Source organism: Giraffa tippelskirchi, chromosome 10, assembly GCF_054371585.1.
Source record: "Giraffa tippelskirchi isolate mGirTip1 chromosome 10, T2T-mGirTip1v1.2.pri, whole genome shotgun sequence".
Taxonomy (NCBI): Eukaryota; Metazoa; Chordata; class Mammalia; order Artiodactyla; family Giraffidae; genus Giraffa; species Giraffa tippelskirchi.
Window position 1 is genome coordinate 147,524,353 of NC_137284.1, and position 14,040 is coordinate 147,538,392.

Genomic DNA, 14,040 nt, shown 5'->3' on the forward strand with positions numbered 1-14,040 from the left:
AAAGTGTCCAGAAGGATTTGTGACCTTAACATGTTACGAAGCGGGGGAATGAAGTAGAGGGCCTCAACAAGACTAAGACAAGAGGAGTGCAAAAAATCGTCTTAAGCAGAAGCTGCGGTTAGGAGCAGGCAGGTCCGACCACTGGCAAAGGAGCGGGGAGGCAGGTGGAATTGGGATGGGGGTTACCAGCTGGCGACACTGACAAACATTAGGAACCGGGGGTCTGAGGTCGGGATGGAAGAAAGAACGGAAACACTGGCACTCAGGATTGAAAAAGTAGAGGCTAGATCTAAACCATTAGCTGGTTAAAACAGGTGACGAGAAATCCTCCCCTCCGCCCTAACAAGTAGAGAAGCGGAGGGAGGGCAGCGGCCTGAAAAGGGGGAGAGTCGGGGAGAGGTGGGGAGAGGTAGAGAGAGAATGATGCGCCCATCTTCACCGTGACCATGTAATAATTACACACAACGTTAACTCGGGCTGGGGTCCCGGCCCCGGCTACTAACCCACGTATTTCACTCACCAGGATGCCGGCCCCAGCTCCCCCTCCCCGCCCCCCCCCCAAAAAAAATAAAGAAAACATCCAGGAGATGCGAGGCTGGCTACCTTCAGCCAGCCGTGACCTTCTCGGACCAACCCCGAGTCTCGCCCCCTATTGATAGCCTCCTGCTCCACCGCGGCTGCCCGAATCCCTCAAGCCCCGAGCGCGGACCAGGGAAACCCCCTCTGGGCCATTGTGTGTGTTTACGTAGCGAGCTCCTGCCAGGCGGGGAGGGACAGGTGGGGAAAGCCAGTCTCCCAGCCCGCAGAGCCCCGAGGAGAAGGTGGCTGAGGGCAACTGGAGCCCCCAACGCCACCTCTTTCCCCCAAAATAAACACCAGTCAGCCGAGCCCCGAGATCGGAGGGGTGCAGGGTGCGCCGGCACTCACCTCCTCGGGAATGGCGGGGTCCGCAGCCAAAGAGGCCGCGGCGCCGGCCTCGGGCTCCATGTCCCCGTTGAACAGAGCCTGGCCCTGCTCCGCGCCGCCGCCGCCGCCGCCGCCGCCGCCGCTCAGCGCCGCCATCTTATAACCGAGAGCCGGGCCCGAGCGACCGCTGCTGGGCGGGGAGGGGGAAGGGAGGCGGAGGGCGGGGGGAGGAGGAGGCGGAGGACGGGGGCCGGTGAGGAGGGGCGGCCCGGGCGGCGTCGGCGGTGGGAGGGCGCCTGGGCCACCTCGGGAACCGGCCTGCGGCCCCCGGCGCAGCTGAGCCTGAGGGGATTGGGGGAAGGACGCTAGGCCGGGGGGGGCGGGGCGGGGGTAGGGGGCGGAGACGACTGGAAGTCGCCGCGGCAACGGCGTCACCCGCGTGTCACGGTCGTGACGTCACCCGAGGTGCGTGACGTGATCCTCGGAGCGCCCTCGCGCCGTCGTCTGGGGAGGGTGCCTACCCCTCCTGCCCACCCTCCTCTCCCACGTTTCCTCCGCTCGGCAGTTTCCATGGCTCCGATTAATTCTCTTCTCCTCAGTCCTAAACCTGTTCTGTGTTGTCGGATTTATTCGAAGAGGAGATTGGAGAAGAAGTTGAAATCCTAGAGGGGGAAAGGCGGAAAGCCCATACTACTGTGTTATTTCCATTATCATTACAACGAACGTCTCCGAGTCATAAAAATAAGACTTGAAGCTTAAAAAAAAAAAAAAGAAAAAAAAAATAAGACTCGAAACCCCGAGGTTGCAACAGCCAAGCAGAATTTGATAGAAATATATTTAGGAAAAGCCAGGTTACCAGAATGATGCTTGGATCCTCTTCATTAAAGGATTGGTCTGTCAAAGCGGGTCTAAATGGAAGTCTAAAAGCTTTTTTTTTTTCCTTACCATCGTTTAGGAATGAAATGTTTTAGTCTGTTTTTCGTTTTCCAGATTCGTTCATTTAACAAATGGAAGTGGATCACTTACCATGCACTAAGGCCTGCACAAGGCATGGAGCATTCTAGACATCTGAAGCATCCAAACTTGAATCATTTAATTTTCAAGAAAATGATTCAAAATATTTTAAGTACTTTTGTGCAGTTCATAAACAGAATAGCCCAAGGCATTCTCTATGCAAATATGCGTGAAAACGAGAGGAGAGGTAAATTACCTTTGAGAGGCCCAATTACAAAATGGAATTCGTTAAATCTGGCTTATTATTAAAGAATACATTTACGTGAAAAGAAGGGGGAATGTGCTGGGGAAAAAACTTAAGAAAGGGAAAAATCAGAGTGAAAAGCAGTGAGAATTACTGTGAACTCCTGATGGAGTACAGGTAATCACAAAATAACCTAAGCATCAAGTCATGGTATGCTCTAAGTGGACTACCATGGGAGGAAGTCACCAGTGACCTTCTTGTATTCACCATGATTCAAGAGATAGAAAGCTATCCTACTGACATCTGAAGCAGGATGCCTGCGTATGGATAGAGTCAATATGAGCCCAGGAGCTGATCATTACTCCCAAGGTAAGGAGTTCTGTGTGAGGCTTCTTGTTTAATCAGAATGCTAATATTCCCCTACATTGAAAAATAGGGGACAATAGGGGAAAAATAGAATACCACCTATCGAATGAGCATAGTATTCTCTGTACTTTTCTTCTAAGTAGAGAAGTCTCTTTGAGACACTAAATTTAAATCAAAAGATGGCTTGACAAAAGTAGTGTAAATGAGGATGATGGTAGAGGATGATGGTAAAGGATAATGTCATTAAGCTATACAAGTCTGAAGGACCCTTCTTTACTATAGGGAATTCTGAGCAGAGGAACATGGAACCAGCAGCCAATTGTAGCAACTTTCCCCCTCGATACTATCAGGAATACAATTGGCAGAGTTTTTATTCTCTAATAGTCCTGTCCTATTTCATTTTTTAAAAAATCAACCCCTAGAAATATCACATCATTATCTCACTTCTTCATAGCATTAAAACTCCCAAGATTTTTTTCCATTGGTTACATTTTAAAGTATAACCTTCTTTATCTGCCACGATCTGTAGATCATCTCTTATTTTTTCTCCACAGGATGGGGGATCTCATCCATTTAATATTTATAGCTTTCGTTTATTCAGTGTTTTCTGACTTCATCATCAAATTCTGGATGTATCTTCTTTGATATATCTTCTAGGCCGTTCTAAAGACCCACAGAATCCAGATGGAAAAATATAGTGGAAAGCATAAACTTTGGAGTCCGAAGATTAGTATTTTAGTGTCGGCATGCCACATCTTGGCTGTATAATCTCAAGTCTGGTAAGCACTGTTCTGGTAAGGCTGCTGTTCTTTCAGTCTCTAAAATGAGGGTAATGATAATGCCAGTCCTGTCTATCTGTAACATTGTGAGGATCAAATATAATAGGTTTGCCCTTTATAAAATATAGTCACCCTCTTGGTCAGAATTCAGGCAAGGCATAGTAGACGTGGCTTAGTTCTGCCCCGTGATGTTTGTGACCTCGACTGGGAAGATTGACTGCCTGGAGGTGTCTCGGTGGTAGGGAACTGGAATCATTGGGAAGCTGATTTCCTCCTATCGCTGATGTTTGAAGCTGGGACCATAACTAGGACAGTCAGCCAGAATTCCTCTCTTCAGGTGGCCTGAGCTTCCTCCTAGCGTGACTGCCTCAGAGTAGTGAGACTTCTAACAAGGTGGCTGAGGGCTCCATACCCTCTGGTTCCTGTAAGCAAGGTGGAAGCTGTATTGCATTTTATGACCTAGCTTCCGAAGTCACACAGCATCACTTCTGCTACATTTTATTGGATACGAGTAAGTCACGAAATCCTTCCCAAATTCAACGAAAAACATGCCAAAGAATTTACAGACATACTTCATTTCAGACAGATCATGTTTAGAATAATGAACTAGCTACTCTGTAGAAATGGCTACTTACCCTTATCTTCTCCAGAGGGGATTTTACACTTACACTCTCCCCCTTTAATTACAGAGAATTGCCAAGACATATCTCAGTATGGTCATGAAGAAGCCTTTACCTTCTTTCTTTAGATTCAGAGGCCTCCACTCTTTGCAAAAATAAATGCAGGTCCTTGGCCTTTGGACACAGCCTAACTCTCTCGTCTTGGACATTTCCCCCTAAATCTCAGTGCTCACATAGACAGTATTGATGTGCTGAAACCCTCTACACAAAACAGTGACACTGTGTTCTCGGAGCCTGTAATGAGCCAAGCCAGTTTGTGTTGAGCAGAAACAGAAATAACACCTCCCTTTTGTGTTATAGCATGCCATATGGGCATCAAAGCAGTATTATCTTGCATTCTAAAGTCTTGCAGACATTTTAGTCAACACAGTTCTTTTAGCTTTTGCTCACCATCCCCTTGGGGTCACAAAGAGTTGAACATGACGAGCACACATGCACACCATCCCCTTTTCCTCTACGGCATTCATGGTTTCACAGGATGCTGGAAAACAATCTAGGTGAGAAACACTACTCAGAATATTGCTCCAGTGGATGACCGAGACACTGTTACAAAGCCTTGCTGCTATGTCTGACCCGCTCTTCCCTGACTATACGTTTATTTCCAACTGGTGTTTCTATCCTGAAACCTGCATTTCAATAGACACTGGATAGTCCCATCCATGAGCCAGACTGACCAGCCAGGTCTCATCCCTCATGAATGTTGTCAATTACTGAAAACTGGTAAAAGGCTTCTAGGAAGCTTAGAAACTCTAACCATGTTCAATGCTGTATAGCTAATCACAGTTTAATATTTTCTTTATTAATCAAGGTCATCATTACAAATAATACTTCCTGTGTTGTTTAATAGTAGATTACTCTTGTAAGTATTTAGGTGCACATAGAAAATAGAATCAGAGAATTGATTCCACACAACCTTCCTACTGAGAGACACTTGGAATCTCATCTGTAAAATTCTAGAATCTACTCAGATACTTTAGTGAGGGAGACCTCACTAATACAATCCTCTACTCAACTGTAACTTGAAATCTTCCTCTTTGTGACATCTATATTCTGATCTAAGTTTTGCCTAATAGAGGAACACAGGATGAATCTGTTTCTTATTCTGTGTAACTGCTTTCAAATATTTGAAGGAAGTTCTCTGAAGGCATTTTTCTCTTCCTTCTGTGTACTCTTTTCAATGTTTCTCTTAAAACGTGGTCCTGTGAATTAAACACTGTTCCAGATTTGGTCCAACTAACAAATAATAGACTCTCTCATTGCAATAATCTAGGAACCATGCACTTGTTAATATTATAAAAAAATCATATAAGCAATCCCACCCCATTATTCTTACATAGGAAGGTTACAGTCAGCAAAAAAACGTTTGTTGTTTTTTAAATAAAATGCTATTACATCAAGTCTAGATTTTCAGTCATTTTAGCGTTGGTCATCTCTTCCACTGAACTAATATTTCTCAGACTTTAACTCTTGAAGGAAGATCTTGCTTTTTAATTCATGAAATTTGTTAAATATTATATTTCTAACATTTAACAGAGGATATTTATATAAATATGCTATTTAATCGTATAACATCTTGCTTATACTATCCTTGGTCTTGTTAATTAGATAGAGTTCTTTGGAACATTCTTTATGAATTTGGTAATATGGGGTGCTGAATTTTTAAAGTTTGCTTTTATTTCAAGGTGTAGGTGTAGCTTTCCATATCAGATATGGAAAACTATATCTATATATTGAAAATAGTACCTGCTAAGGGATGAGGGTGGAGGAGGTATGGTGGGAGCAAGACTTCCCTGAGTTACCTGAGTATACCTTTAATATGGTTTTACTTTATGAGTGTAAATAAATGAAAAAGTACAATCTAAAAAACTAAATCTAATTTCACATCAAATTAATAACATAACTATATGAAGAAAGGGCTTTCCTGGTGGCTCAGATGGTAAAGAATCTGCCTGCAGTGTAGGAGATCTGGGTTCGATTCCTGGATCAGGAAGATTCCCCTTGAGAAAAGAAAGGCAACCCACTCCAGTATTCTTGCCTGGAGAATTCCATGGACAGAGGAGCCTAGAGGGCTATACTCCATGAGGCTGCAAGGAGTCGGACACAACTGAATGACTAACACACATACAGATAAAATGATTAATTCATTTCCTGACTGGAGACTATGGTGGATTTACTGTGTTAAATTATCTCAACTGGACCTGTTTCCCAGAATCCTCTTACATCCTTTAAGACCTGCTGACCATCTCCTTAAGTATATCCCATTGTTGTTGGTCAGTCACTAAATCCTGTCCAAGTCTTTGTGACCCCCATGGACTGCAACATGCCAGCCTCCTCTGTCCTCCACTGTCTTCCAGTTTGATCAAATTCATGTCCATTGAGTCAATGATGCTATCTAACCATGTTAACTTCTGCTGGCCCCTTCTCCTTTTGCCTTCAATCTTTCCCAGCATCAGGGTCTTTTCCGATGAGTTGATTCTTCATGTCAGTGGCCAAAGTATTGGAGCTTCAGCGTCGGTCCTTCCAATGAATATTCACGGTTGATTTCCTTTAGGATTAACTGGTTTGATCTCCTTGCTGTCCAAGGGACTCTCAAGAGTCTTCTCCTGCACCACAGTTCAAAAGCATCACTTCCCTAATGCCCAGCCTTTTTCATGGTCCAGCTTTCATATCTGTACATGACTACTGGAAAACCATAGCTTTGACTATACAGACCTTTGTTTGCAAAGTGATGTCTCTGCTTTTTAATATGGTGTCTAGGTTTGTCATAGCTTTTCTTCCAAGGAGCAAGCATCTTTTAATTCATGGCTGTAGTCAACATCCACAGTGATTTTGGAGCCCAAGAAAATCTGTCACTGCTTCCACTTTTTCTCCTTCTGTTTGCCATGAAGTGATGGGACAGGCTGCCATGATCTTAGATTTTTGAATGTTGAGTTTTAAGCTAGCTTTTTCCCTCTCCTCTTTCACCCTCATCAAGAGGCTCTTTAGTTCCTTTTCATGTTATGCCATTAGAGTGATATCATCTGCATGTGTAAGGTTGTTGACATTTGTCCCGTCAGTCTGGATTCCAGCTTTCGATTAGGCAGAGTGACACCATTCAGCCTTGTCAAATTCCTTTCCCAATTTGGAACCAGTCCGTTGTTCCATGTCCAGTTCTAACTGTTGCTTCTTAACACCCATGTAGGTTTCTCAGGGCAGGTAAGATGGTCTGGTATTCCCGTCTCTTTAAGAATTTTCCACAGTTTGTTGAATCCACACAGTCAAGGAAGGACTTTAGCTTAGCCAATGAAGCAGAAGTAGATGTTTTTTGTAATTTCCTTGCTTTCTTCATAATATAATGGATGTTGGCAATTTGATCTCTGGTTCCTCCACCTCTTCAAAATTCAGGTTGTACATCTGGAAGTTCTCAGTTCACATGTTACTGAAGTCTAGCTTGAAGGATTTTGAGAATAACCTTGCTAGCATGTGAAATGAGCACAATTGTGTGGTAATTTTAATAGTCTTTGGCATTGCTTTTCTTTGGGATTGGAATGAAAACTGAACTTTTTCAATCCTGTGGCCACTGCTGAGTTGTCCAAATTTGGTGACATATTGAGTGCAGCACTTTAACAGCATGATCTTTTAGGATTTGAAATAGCTCAGCTGGAGTTCTGTCATCTTCAATAGCTTTGTTCATAGTAATGCTTTCTAAAGCCCACTTGACTTCACATTCCAGGATGTCCGGCTCTAGGTGAGTGACCACACCATCATGGTTATCTGAGTCATTAAGACCTTTTTTGTACAGTTCTTCTCTGTGTTCTTGTCACTTCTTCTTGGTCTGTTCTGCTTCTGTTGGGTCCTAATAGCTTCTGCCATTTATAGTGCCCATTCTTGCATAAAATTTTCACTTGATGTCTCCAGTTTTCTTGAAGAGATCTCTAGTGTTTCTGTTTCTATTGTTTTCCTCTATTTCTTTGCATTATTCACTTTAGAAGGCCTTCATATTTCTCCTTGCTCTTCCCTGGAACTCTATATTCAGTTAGATATATCTTTCCCTTTCTCCCTTGCCTTTCACTACTCTTCTTTCCTCAATTATTTGTAAAATCTCCTCAGATAACCACTTTGCCTTCTTGCATTTATTTTTCTTTGGGATGGTTTTGGTCACTGCCTCCTGTACAGTGTTACTAACTTCCATCCACAGTCATTCAGGCACTCTATCTACCAGATCTAATCCCTTGAATCTATTTGTCACCTCCACTATATAATCATTAGAAATTTGATTTAGGTCATATCTGTATGGCCTAGTGGTTTTCCCTACTTTCGTCAATTTGAGCCTGGATTTTGCCATAAGGAGCTGATCATCTGAGCCAGAGTCAGTTAGCTCTTAGGTCTTGTTTTTGCTGACTGCATAGAGCTTCTCCATCTTCGATTGCAAAGAACATAATCAGTCTGATTTCAGTATTGACCATCTGGTGATGTCCATGTGTAGAGTCATCTCTTGGGTTGTTTGAAAAGGGTGTTTGCTATGACCAGTATGTTCTCTTGGCAAAACTGTTAGCCTTTACCCTACATCATTTTGTACTCCATGGCCAAACTTACATGTTATTCCAGGTATCTCTTGATTCCCTACTTTTGCATTCCAATCCCCCATGATGGAAAGGACCTCTTTTTTTGTGTTAGTTCTAGAAGGTCTTGTAGGTCTTCATAGAACTGGTCAACTTCAGCTTCTTCAGCATCTGTGGTTAGGGCATATGTTTGGATTACTGTGGTATTGAATGGTTGGCCTTGGAAATAACCAAGATCGTTCTGTCAGTTTTGAGACTGCACCCAAGTACTGCATTTCAGACTCTCTTGTTGACTTTGAGGGCTACTCCATTTTGTCTATGGGATTCTTGCCCACAGTAGTAGATATAATGGTCATCTGAATTAAGTTTGCCCTTTCCCATCCATTTTGGTTCACTGATTCCTAATATGGTGATGTTCTGCTTGACCGTGTCCAATTGACTTTGATTCATGAACTTACATAAGAGGGTACATCTATCCCATGAGAGGGTCCAAAGTCTGTTCACCAAAGATATAAGATATGAATCTGTGAGGGTAACTTTTAGAGCTCTTTGGTGGCTCTCTCTCGTAATCCAGAAATGCCAATAACTGCTACCATTTCTATGAGTGCACTTTTACCTGTGGTGGAGAGCACTGTCTTCTCCTACAGTATGTCCGTCATGGGAGTTGTCATGAGAGCCCTGGGTGGTAAGAGTTTGACTTATCCTGCAGTCCCTCCTCATGGTTTCCAGCAGTAGACCCTGGTCTCACATAGACTGTCTTCCCAGATCCACAGTTGCATAATATCAAATCCCTAATGTAAATAAATTATTTACATTTCCTAGTGCTTCTGCTTCTGATTAAGTACTTACTGGAAAAGAATCTAAACACAAAATTAATTGCAAATAAATCTTTATTTATATTTATTATTGGTAGTAATCTTGGTTTTGTAATTCTGAAACAGTTTGTAGTTATTGCGGCGTAGAGCAAATGAGTACATATATTGCTATTGGGAATCTGGGTTCATACTGTGGAAAAAGTAGAAACACACATGGAATAGGGGTAGTTGAAGAAGAATGCTGTGGTGTTGTATTTAATTGGAATGTAGTAGTACTAACATAAGATTTAGTGGGGGAAATACATACACACACACACACATACATATATATATATATATACACACACACATAGACATTGTATAATTTTTAAAAGAATATATGTTAGTTAATATACAGAGAAGAAATGATGCAATTAGAAACACATATGCTAATAAGTATATCAGTTGTGTAAAAACATGCTACTGTATAAGTGTTGTTCTTGTTGTTCAGTTGCTCAGTCATGTCCTACTGTTTGCAACCTCATGCACTGCAGCACGCCAGGCCTCCCTGTCCTTCACCATCTCCCAGAGCTTGCTCAAACTCATGTCCTTTGAGTCGGTGATGCCATCCAGTCATCTCATGCTCTGTTGTCCCCTTCTTCTCCTGCCTTCAATCTTTCCCAGCATCAGGGTCTTTTCCAACGAGTCAGTTCTTTGCATCATGTGGCCAAATTAATGGAGCTTCAGCTTCAGCATCAGTCCTTCCAATGAATATTCAGGATTGATTTCCTTTAGGATTGACTGGTTTGATCTCCTTGCAGTCCAAGAGACTCTCAACAGTCTTCTCCAACACCACAGTTCAAAAGCATCAGTTCTTCGGTGCTCAGTTTTCTTTATGGTCCACCTGTAAGATCCATACATGATTGCTGGAAAAACCAAAGCTTTGACTGTATGGACCTTCATTGGCAAAGATTGTCCCTACTTTTAATATGCTGTATAGGTTTGTCATAGCTTTTATTCCAAGGAGCAAGTGTCTTTTAATTTCATGGCTGCAGTCACCATCTGCAGTGATTTCGGAGCCCAAGAAAATAAAGTCTTTCACTGTTTGCATTGTTTCCCCATCTATTTGCCATGAAATGATGGCACTGGATGCCATGATCTTTGTTTTTTGAATGTTGAGTTTTAAACCCATGTTTTTCATGCTCCTCTTTCACCTTCATCAGGAGGCTCTTTAGTTCCTCTTCGCTTTCTGCCATAAGGGTGATATCATCTGCATATCTGAGGTTATTGATATTTCTCCCAGCAATCCTGATTCCAGCTTCTGCTTCATCCAGCCTGGCATTTCCCATGATGTATTTTGCATAGAAGTTAAATAAGCAGGGTGACAATATACAGCCTTGACATACTCTTTTCCCAATTTTGAACCAGTCCATTGTTCCATGTCTGGTTCTGTTGTTTCTTGACTACATACAGGCTTCTCAGGAGGCAGGTGAGATGGTCTGATATTCCCATCTCTTTCAGAATTTTCCAGTTTGTTGTGATCCACACAGTCAAAGGCTTTAGAATAGTAAATGAAGCAGAAGTAGATGTTTTTCTGGACTTCTCTTGCTTTTTTGATGATCCAATGGATGTTGGCAATTTGATCTCTGGTTCCTCTGCCTTTTCTAAATCCAGCTTGAACATCTGGAAGCTCTGGGTTCACATACTGTTGAAGCCAAGCTTGGAGAATTTTGAGCATTACTTCACTAGCATATGAAATGAGTGCAATTTTGCAGTAGTGTGAATATTCTTTGGCACTGCCTTTCTTTGGGATTGGAATGAAAACTGACCATTTCCAGTCCTGTGACCACTGCTGAGTTTTCCAAATTTGCTGGCATATTGAGTGCAGCACTTTCGCAGCATCATCTTTTAGGACTTGAAATAGCTCAGCTGAAATTCCATCACTTCCACTAGCTTTGTTCATAGTGATGCTTCCTAAGGCCTACTTGACTTGGCACCCCAAGATGTCTGGCTCTAGGTGAGTGATCACACCATCGTGATTATCTGGGTCGTGAAGATCTTTTTTGTATAGCTCTTCTGTGTATTCTTGCCACCTCGTCTTAGTATCTTCTGCTTCTGCGAGGTCCATACAGTTTCTGTCCTTTATTGTGCCCATCTTTGCATGAAATGTTTCCTTGGTATCTCTAATTTTCTTGAAGAGATCTCTAGTCTTTCCCATTCTGTTGTTTTCCTTTATTTCTTTGCATTGTTCACTTAGGAAGGCTTTCTTATCACCCCTTGCTATTCTTTGGGACTCTGTATTCAGATAGGTATATCTTTCCTTTTCTCCTTTGCCTTTCACTTCTCTTCTTTTCTCAGCTATTTGTAAGGCCTCCTCAGACAACCATTTTGCCTTCTTGGATTTCTTTTTCTTGGGGATCGTTTTGATCTCCACCTCCTGTACAATATTACAAACCTCTGTGCATAGTTTTTCAGGCACTCTATTAGATCTAATCCCTTGAGTCTATTTTTCACTTTCACTGTATACTTGTAAAGGATTTGATTTAGGTCATACCTGAATGGTCTAGTGGTTTTCCCTACATTTTTCAATTTAAGTCTGAATGTGTCAATAAGGAGTTCATGATCTGAGCTACAGTCAGCTCCTGATCTTGTTTTTGGGGACTATATAAGCTTCTCCATCTTCGGCTACAAAGAATATAATCAATCTGATTTTGGTGTTGACCATCTGATGATGTCCAAGTGTAGCGTCATCTCTTGTGTTGTTGGAAGAGGGTGTTTGCTATGACCAGAGCATTCTTTTGGCAAAACTCTGTTAGCCTTTGCCCTGATTCATTCTGTACTCCAAGGCCAAATGCTATATAATTGTGTACAGCTGCCCCTTGAATAACACAGATTGGAGCTGCACAGGTCTACCTATCTATAGGTCTTTTTTTAATAGTAAATACTATAGTACTACATGATCCAAGGTTGATTGAATCCACAGATGCAGAAATGCGAGTATAGAGGAATTGTGTATACAGAGGGCCAACTCTAACTTACACATGGATTTTCAAGTGCAAGGAGAGTCAGTGCCTCTAACGCCTGCGTCGTTCAAGAGGTCAACTGTATATCTTTATAAATACTTATAATTTATACATCTTTATTTATATCTATACCTATATAGAGTATATATGCATACTATATAACTACTTTTGTGTGTGTGTGTGTGTATATATATACATATATATGCTCAGTCGCTCAGTCCGTTTCTGACTCTTTGCAATTCCATCGACTACAGCCCGCCAGACTCCTCTGTCCATTGGCTTTCCCAGGCAAGAACACTGGAGTGGGTTGCCATTTCCTCCTCCAAGGCATCTTCCCAACCCAAGGATCAAACCCAAGTCTCCTGTGTCTTCTGCATTGGCAGGTGGATTCTTTACCACTGAGCCACCTGGGAAGTCTTGTATATATGTAAGTACTTATGTGTATAGAAGTATATAAATACTTATGTATATGTGTACTCTGTATTGATATAGATGTAGACTCATAGATTGGTATAGATATAGTTCATAGCTTGTTAGCTCTGCCCACTGAGAGAAGTGCTTAGGAATAGTAGTAAGCATATCTGGTACCTGGATCTTGATTTTGAAATGCCGTTCTCCATTAAAAGTAGCATGAACTTCTTTAACAAATGGTTCATGCATCTGGAAGGGCTGATGTTGAAGCTGAAACTCCAATACTTTGGCCACCTGATGCAAAGAGCTGACTCATTTGAAAAGACCCTGATGCTGGGAAAGATTGAGGGCAGGAGGAGAAGGGGACGACAGAGGATGAGATGGTTGGATGGCATCATCGACTTGATGGTCATGGGTTTGGGTGGACTCCGGGAGTTGGTGATGGACAGGGAGGCCTAGCGTGCTGTGGTTCATGGGGTCACAAAGAGTCGGACATGACTGTGTGACTGAACCGAACTGAACATCCATCTGGGACAGTAAATTTATAAACTGAGTTTGCACAGGATGTACCTTGTATATGCAAGAACAAGGATATGATAGAATTAGAAAAATCACCATTTTGCAACCACCAGTGTGGTAATTAGTCTAGGTCAGGACCATGAAGACTTGCTGAAACTATTATTGGGTAAAAAACTGCTGGGAAACAGGACCGTCTTATGGTTTCATAATTCCACCGCACAGACCTCTTATTAATTATAAAGGGGAAGTGTATATTTACAATGGAGAGATCTGGGAGCCACTATATTAGCCAAGTAATAAAACTTAGCATCACCAGTAGGGGAACAGTTCACTATTATAAAAGTGCTAATGCAGTGCATCATCTGTGTTGGGTTTGGGTCCAAAAGTGTTCAACCTGGATGTAATCATGAGGAAACAATCAGAGCCAGAATGTGGGACATTATAAATATAAGACAACCAGCTCTAACTCTTTAAAAATTCACCATTGTGAAAAACAAAAGAGGTCAAGGGCAGAGGACTATTCTAGTTTAAAACAGAATGAAGAGCTATAACAATCAAATGTAATACATGAAACTTAACTGAATCCTGGATAAGAAAATAAACTCGAAGAGATATGTTAGGAACAGTTGGGAAAATCTAAATATGGGCTATATATTAAGTGGTAATTTTGAATTAATGTTAATTAATTTAATTAATGTTAATATTCTTATTTCTATGAGATGAGTGGTGAAGTGTTTAGGGCTGAAATGTCATATCTGCAACATATTTTACAGTGGCTGAGAAACAAATGGAGAAAGAGATAAAGAAAAGCTGCAAATATTAA

At 42.0% G+C, this 14,040-nt stretch overlaps 1 protein-coding gene and 1 long non-coding RNA gene across 27 annotated transcripts in view; one reads left to right on the plus strand and one right to left on the minus strand.

Moving 5' to 3' along the window:
* BRAF (B-Raf proto-oncogene, serine/threonine kinase) overlaps positions 1-1,292 on the minus strand; it is a 180,857-nt gene extending 179,565 nt beyond the window's left edge. For all 26 annotated transcript variants that reach the window (XR_014066798.1, XR_014066796.1, XR_014066795.1 and 23 more), the window contains exon 1: positions 928-1,292. Coding sequence is in view for 12 of the 26 variants with exons in the window: in XM_081534333.1 (XP_081390459.1) it covers positions 928-1,062 (135 nt within the window). In the remaining 14 variants the exon portion in view is untranslated. The remainder of the gene's footprint in view (positions 1-927) is intronic.
* Positions 1,293-1,368: 76 nt separating this feature from the next.
* The window catches only part of LOC145523645 (uncharacterized), a 37,647-nt gene continuing 24,975 nt past the window's right edge, over positions 1,369-14,040 (plus strand). The window contains exons 1-3 of the long non-coding RNA XR_014066803.1: positions 1,369-2,473; positions 3,128-3,249; positions 12,542-12,714. This is a non-coding gene — a long non-coding RNA (uncharacterized LOC145523645). The remainder of the gene's footprint in view (positions 2,474-3,127; positions 3,250-12,541; positions 12,715-14,040) is intronic.